Source organism: Tympanuchus pallidicinctus, unplaced genomic scaffold (genome assembly GCF_026119805.1).
Source record: "Tympanuchus pallidicinctus isolate F22 unplaced genomic scaffold, pur_lepc_1.0 scaffold11, whole genome shotgun sequence".
Classification (NCBI taxonomy): domain Eukaryota; kingdom Metazoa; phylum Chordata; class Aves; order Galliformes; family Phasianidae; genus Tympanuchus; species Tympanuchus pallidicinctus.
In genome coordinates, this window is record NW_026294627.1 from 1438226 (window position 1) to 1445994 (window position 7769).

General features: G+C 51.6%; 1 protein-coding gene across 1 annotated transcript; it reads right to left on the reverse strand.

Moving 5' to 3' along the window:
- Positions 1-1972: 1972 nt before the first annotated feature.
- Positions 1973-2471, reverse strand: LOC128074983 (thyroid hormone-inducible hepatic protein-like). The gene has a single exon (XM_052671392.1). It carries the CDS (start codon positions 2435-2437, stop codon positions 1973-1975), a length of 465 nt encoding a protein of 154 aa, XP_052527352.1. The 5' UTR covers positions 2438-2471.
- Positions 2472-7769: the final 5298 nt, after the last annotated feature.

A 7769-nucleotide genomic window follows, 5' to 3' on the forward strand; every position in this document is an offset into this window, starting at 1 on the left:
GGAAGGGAACCACCTCTGATCACAGAAGCTGAATGAGGAACTTTGGAAGTGGGAAAAAGAAAGTAATTATCTTGCTAAAGATAAAAAAGCTCACACACAAGGCTCCTAGGTGTAACCAGTTGTGTGTGTATAAAAGGTTGTAAGAACCTACAATAAAGGTCCTTGTTCTGCAGCAGCAAGGGAGTCTGCACCTCTAGCAGCACGGGTAAGGGAGCTTGGAGAGCTTGCCAGAGAGAAGTTTGATCACAGCAGACCGATGGCTAGGATTTGATTGCAGCTAGGAGAGAAGGGTAAAGATGTTTGTTTTCTGGTAGATACGGGTGCCTCTCACTGTGCTGCACCAAGAATTACCACCCATGGATGATTCTTGTAGCAGTAGAAGGAGCTACTGGCCAACAGGAAAAAGCTTACCAATTAAATTTAAAAAAAAATGGATTTAAGGGTAAAGCAAGAAACAATAGGAGTGACTATAGCTGTGAATAACCTTCTGTGAATGTTTTGTTTTGTAAAGAGATCTGATTTAGTGGTTTGCTCTGTTTTACAAGCAGGTATTCCAGCTGGGCTCTGTATCACACACTGGCCATGCAGATGTGGAGGACAAACGGAAAAACCCTGCAGACCCTGAGAAGAATAAAAGCAGGAGAGTATCAGTGATGGGTGAGAGAGGAACAGAGCACTTTGAAGCAGGGGATGCCCTGCTGGCACTGCCTGTTGCACCCATCGTGGGCATGTTCCTCCTCTCTCCTTTTGGCAGTTTGCAGTCTCCCAAGGGTCGATAGGCAATAATACATGAGCTTAGGAAGTTTCCATTTCCCAGTCACGGAATTGTCTAAAACAGATTCCTGTGTGAGTGTGTGCATATCGACTCAAAACATGCTGACCCACTATGTGACTTTCATGTTTAGCGTGTTATCAATCGAGGCTTTGATTGAGTTATGATGATTATGCTATTAATAACTGCTGTGGTTTTATACTGTGGTAATAGTTTGCTAATCAACGAAAAAGGGGAAAGTTGTTAGGGAGGATGGAAAGCTAAAAAGGAAACTTGTGAATATATTCGGGGGTGTCGCTGGGGGCAAGATTGAGAGAGAACTTGCAAAAAATAGAATCACAGCATGGCCTGGGTTGCAAAGGACCACAAAGATCATCCAGACCCCTGCTGTGTGCAGGGTCACCAGCCACCAGCCCAGGCTGCCCAGAGCCACATCCAGCCTGGCCTTGAATGCCTCCAGGGATGGGGCATCCACAGCCTCCTTGGGCAACCTGTTCTAGTGCTTCACCACCTTCTGGGTGAAAAACTTCCTCCTAAGATCTAACCTAAACCTCCTCTGTCTCAGTTTAAGACTATTCCCCCTCTTCTTATCACTGTCCACCCTCTTTTGTCTCACTGCATTTGTGTGTGTTCTAATTTGTGTTCTGTGCTTGCTGCAATGCATACAGAAAATGGTACAAGATGCTATGAAGTATGAAGCACACTTTTTTATCAGTATAGAAGGGTACGGTGCTGGGGAGGATGTAACTGTGAGGGATTCATCAAGGGGCTCAGCAGACTCCGTGATAGGCCTTATTGCTATGAGGCTTTGAGAGTCTGTAATCTAAGACAAGGAACAGGTGGGTTAAAGGGCAAACACTTGTACCAGCAACAGTGCAGCCAGCGCTGTTGGAGCACAGCTGAGCGTCTCTCTGTGCTCAGCTCTGGTGAGGCTGCACCTCAAGCACTGTGTTCAGTTCTGGGCTCCTCACCACCAGAAAGACATGGAGGCCCTGGAGTGTATCCAGAGAAAGGCAACGGAGCTATGAGGGGTCTGGAGCACCTGATGGGGAGCAGCTGAGGGAGCTGGGATGGTTCAGTCTGCAGGAGAGGAGGCTCAGGGGAGACCTTACTGCCCTCCACAACTGCCTGAAAGGAGGTTATGGTGAGGTGGGGGTCAGCCTATTCTACTGGGTAACAGCAATAGGATGAGAGGTTGTGTCAGAAGAGGTTCACATTGGATGTCATTTGGCCAACCTGCCCACGGCAAGGAGGTTGAAACCAGAGGATCCTTTTCAAACAAGGCTGTTCCGTGATTCCACGATTAGGAAACATTTCCTCGCCGCCCCCCCAGCTCCACTCGGGACGCGGGCGGCGCCGCTCCGCCCCTCCCCGACCCGCCGCCACCCCCCGCGGCCGCCCGTCCCGCGGGTTCCCGCCCTCCTCCGCCCCGCCATCTGGGGCCGTGTCGGATTCAGCATTGCCGGTGGGGCTCTGATCGGTGACGGAGGCCAGGCCTCGCTCCACCACGGGCTTGATGGCCTTGAGGAGCTGGTAGCGCTCATACAGGTCTGCGGGGCCGCCGGCAGCTGGGTCGGCGCCGTCCTGCGGGAAGACCCCTCGCAGCAGGCTGGGGAACATCACCTCCTGCTCCATCTTCTGCGTGGCCGAGAAGTACTGCTCCATGCCCCGTGCCTCGGCTCTCCTCGCGTCCCGCCGCTGCGATGGCGGCTGGGAGCTGGTGACGCCGCGGCTCGGCGGCCGGGGCCGCCCGTCTGCCTTCGTCCCTCGACGGGACGCCACAGTGCTGTGTTTTGGGAAGGGACGCGCGGCCACTTGTCGCTCGCGCATCCCCCGGCGTGACCCCCTGCGTTTGGGCAGGGAGGGGGCGCTGCGTATTTCTCTCATATTTCCCACCTAGGAGCCCAGCGTGTTCCCAGCGCGTCTGCGTGCTTTCAGCCTGTGTGCGGTGCTGTGCACTACGGCCCCCTGGTGCGTCAGCCGCTGCTCCTGCTGTAACGTGCAGGAATGCTGCTGGGGTGTGTAGGGATGGGGCCACGAAGGCCATGGCCCGTCTGCAACTGGCAAAAGGCACAAAACAAAAAAGGTTTCTGTGGGTATCTCAACCAGAAAAGGGAAGTCCAGGAGGGCTTTCCTTTTCTGAAGAAAGTTCCAGGAGAGCGTACCACCCCACCGTGGTGGGTAACATAGGCAGGAAAGGGAAGAGCCAGTGATGTTACCATTCGGGACTTCATTAAGTCCTTTTACACGGTAGCCCACTACGTTCTTCTCTCCAAATTGGATAGACATGGGTTTGGTAACTGTTCAGTGGACGAGGAACTGGCTGCAGGATCGATTCCCGAGAGTGGTGGTCAATGGCGCCATGATGGAGATCAGTGACAAATGGTGACCCTCAAGAGTCAGTGCTGGGACCAAAACTCTTTAATAACTTTATCAGTGACGTTGACAGTGGGGTCAAGAGCACCCTCAACATGTTTTCTGAGGATAGCAGGCTTTGGGGTGTGGTCATCACAGCAGAGGGATGGGATGCCATCCAGAGGGACCTAGACAGGCTTGAGCAGTGGGCCCAGGTGAACTCCTGAGGTTCAGCAAATCCAAATGCAATATCTCGAACCTAGTTTGAGGTGACCTCTGCTACCAATGCATGGTGGGGGATGAAATGATTGAGCACAGCCCTGCCAAAAAAGACCTGGGGGTACTGCTGGATGGGAAGCTGGACCTGAGCCAGCACTGTGCCCTTGCAGCCCAGAAAGCCAACCGTAAGCTGGGCTGCATCCAAGACAGCGTGGCCAGCAGGACGAGGGAGGTGATTCTGCCCCTCTATTCTGTGCTGATGAGGCCTCAGCTGGAGTACTGCGTCCAGATGTGGAGTCCTCAGAACAGGAGAGACATGCAGCTGTTGGAGTGCATCCAGAGAAGGGCCACAAAAATGATCCAAGGGATGGAACATTCCTCCTATGAGGACAGGCTGAGAACTGAGGCTGTGCAGCCTGGAGAAGAGGAGGCTGTGAGGTGACCTGAGAGCAGCCTTTCAGTATTTAAAGAGGAGCTACAGGAAAGATGGGGACAGATTCTTGGGCAGGGTCTGGATGGAAATGGTTTCAAGCTCAAAGCAGGTGGATTCAGGTGAAATGTAAGGAGAAAGTCTTTATCAGTGAGGTTGGTGAGGCACTGGAAAAGGTTGTCCAGATGTGTGGATGATGCCCTATCCTGGAAGACTGTCAAAGTGAGGCTGGATATAAGCCTTGGGCAACCCGATATAGCTGTGGATGTTGCAGTGCATTGCAGGGGAGTTAGGCCAAGCAAATAGAGACAGGATGAGGGGAAATGGCTTTAAACTGGAAGAAGGTAGTTTTAGACCATATATTAAGAAGACATTCTTTACCGTGAGTTGCTGGCACAGCTTGATCAGAGAGGTTGTGGATGCCTGGAACTAGATGATCTTCAAGGACCCTTCCAACCCTAACCATTCTGTGTTGCTATGACTCTATGGATGGGAGGAAGCGGAGGTGGGACGGGGAGGTGGGATTTGGGTGTTGGGTCCCCATCCCCAAGATGAGTGCATGGGGGCCCTCTTCCATGCCCAGGAGCCGCGTTGCTCCAAATCTAGATGACAATCCCATTTGTTTTTTTTTGTGGACGAACAGCAGGGCATGCTTCTCGTATTTAAGTTTGCTAGGCTGAAAGTGCTGCTCATAGGAAATCAAAATGGAGATGAAGCTGAAGTTAGAAGAAAGCACAGTGTACCTGGCTGTTATCCAGGTTGTTTCATGAAACTTTGTCCATGGAGGTTTCCAAAACCTTCCAGCTACTGCCGTGTCAGCTTCCTCCTTTGTTGGAGTGGCAAGTGAAGGAATTCTCTGAGCTTTAATGTTCTGCCTTGACGAGATCCAAATCTAAAAAATCCACCAGGGAATCTACCAGGACACACTGGGCATCCTATGGCCGGTGCAGGGGAAAGGCACTGTGACATCACAGAGCAGGGCATGACATCAATCTTTGCAAGTCACGCTGGCAGCCTCCCCCAGCTCAGACACGTGGAGCGGCCGCTCCGTCCTGGTGGTCACTGCTGGAGCTCTGCTCTGGGTGACAGCCATTTGTGCATTGAGATTGTTCTTTGGGAGAGAACAGGATGAAGCTCAGCCTGACTCTCTTCCTGGCCATCGCTCTGACCATGTCTCCATTTGTGGGACATGGCCCTGGCTGTGCCAGTGGTTTCAGCTGGGTCTGGAATTGGGACGAAAAGCTGGATGTTCCTGAGGAGCAGCATCCAGTGGAGTCCAAGAGCCAGACCTCCAACCAGCCCTGCTGGTTTGGTCTAACCTCCTGTCCCATCAGGATCGAGGACAGGAAGACAAACCGGATCCTTCCTGAGGAGCAGCATCCAGTGGAGACCAAGGACCTGACCTCGTCCTGGCTCTGCTGGCTTGGCCTAACCTCCTGCCCCATCAGGATCGAGGACAGGAAGAACAACTGGGTCCTTCCTGAGGAGCAGCATCCAGTGGAGACCAAGGACCTGACCTCGTCCTGGCTCTGCTGGCTTGGCCTAACCTCCTGCCCCATCAGGATTGAGGACAGGAAGAACAACCGGGTCCTTCCTAAGGAGCAGCATCCAGTGGAGACCAAGGACCTGACCTCGTCCTGGCTCTGCTGGCTTGGCCTAACCTCCTGCCCCATCAGAGTTGAGAATGGGAAGAACAACCAGGTCTTTCCCAAGGAGCAGCATCCAGTGGAGACCAAGATCCTGACCTCCTACTGGCCGTGCTGGCTTGGCCCTTCCCAGTGCCCCAAATGGTTCAGGTACAGGGACAGCAAGATTGCCTTTCCAGAGGGCCCAAAGCAGCAGTCCCCGGGCACCAAGCAGAAGGCCTACAGCTTGCCTGGCTTCCTGGGCCACCTTTGGGACTACTTTGTGCTTGAAGGGAGAACCTGGCTCCTAGATTCCTTGATCACCATTTGCATTCTCTGCCTGCTGGGAATTGCCCGCAGCCTCTGGAGAAGATTAAAAAGACCATGGGGACAGGTGAGCGATGGAGATGCATTGTGCAGGAAGGGTACCATGAGTGGGGAGCGAGGAACCATAAAGACCATGTGCGTGAGGACATCCAAGGAAAGCAGACCTCCAGAGGTCCATTAGCTCTCCCCAGGGACATGCCAGCCACGGGGCTGCCATACAGTGCCCTGTGCAAAACGGGGCCTGCCAAAGATGGTGTGAACCCCACGGGCTGCCCTGAGCTGTCCTGCGAGGCTGGAAATGCTCCGTGTCAATTAGAGCTCTGCTGGGTGATTCTCTGCAAAACAAGCCGGCATCCCTTTCACTGTGCCCATGCTCTCTCACTGCCAGGGAATGGGAAAAGCAGCCTCGGTTTCCATGCAAACTGAGTGCCAGGAAAAGGATGACAAAATTCTTTCCAACCTGCCCAGCATGATTGAGGATCAAATAAGGTTTGAGGTCAGTGACCTGCCAACCTTCCGCATGCTACCAAAGTTTTGTGCACAGAAAACTGCTTGATGACTGCAGTGTCTTCTACTGGGTGCATGCCAACGTGAGGATGAGCTGCGCCATGAACACCTCCTGCAGAGGAGTTCTGCATTTGCCCATCAGAAAGATAACGGTTGGTGTCACTGATCTCTCTTTCCAAGGCTCTTCCAATTCCAAACGAAGACCGGATTAAACATCTCTTGGGACAAAATTCTCAGACCTCCCAGAAGAATGAGCTGCTTTGCTGCCCACACCTGGCATCCAAATCAGAGACAAGGAGGATCGGCTTAATTAACTTGGGAAACACTTGCTACATGAACAGCGTCATCCAGTCTCTTTTCATGGCTTCGGAGTGAGTTGTTGCTCTCTTGTTCCCACTTAGGACAGCTCCAGGGTTGATTTGTGCACTGGCATTGTGCTTTCCACGCTGATTTTCCATCTTGGTTTGCATCTCTTGTTGTCCTTTGCAGCTTTCGGCATTCGGTGTTGAATTTAACTGAGGGCATCTCCCAGCCCCTGATGACAAAACTGCAGTCACTCTTTGCACTTCTGCAGCACAGCGAGGTAATTATTCCATGTTCCAGTTATTTGTTTGGACTGTTGACTGTGGAACGGCTCGTCTTCAAGTTGCTTCCTGCATGAGTGACTCCAGATGGCACAGACCCATCTGTCCCCCAAAGACACAGTTTTGAATTTTCACTTTCTGTGGACCCGTTTACCTGTACCTCCCTGTTTACCAAGACTTGACTGGCAGCTCTGGCTCGTTACATAGTGGTGCTGCAGCATTACAGATCCGTTCCAGATCACTTTCAGGGGGTAATATAGAGAACATCTTAACTTAAACATCTGGTCATAAAAGAGCCTGTTTGTTCAAAGCAGGTTATGGTGTGTTTGATGTACATTAGCATACTTGCTTGCTGTGTAGCTCATAGTTAATAATTTCCCAGTAATTTCCTGTAATCATTCTAGTTATTTTTCTTTTGGGCCAATGATCTTCTTTTGGACCAATCTTTCCCAGCCAATGATGGGTCTTTCAGCATATTAATTAGACAACAATTGCCTAATGGCACTGATTACATTATCCAGTAATGCAGATTAGCTGCCTGCAGTGATCAGAAGAATGGGTGGAAGTTTTTCTTTCTTGGACTTGGTATCAAATTAAGGATCAAATTAAGTTCAGGCTGAATTAAGTAGAAGTCTGTGGGTCAGGAACAGAAACCATTTTGAAACTGAATGAAGAAATGCATGGATAGCTATGAGTACCTAAGTGATACATGCTGGTAAAAGTGAGCATGCAGAAGCTCTCATCCTCGTGACAGTCCAGCAAAAGGACGTTCAGCAGGGCTGAAGTTCATCCCTCCACTGCTAGATGCAGCAAACAAAGCAAGTCTTCTGTATGAAGTGAGATCCAGTTGCTTAAGATGTATTTTTCCCTCTTGGTTCCAGCGACCTGCCATCTCACCCGAGAGCTTCTTCTCTGCCTCCCAGGCACCCTGGTTCACCCCTGGTGCTCAG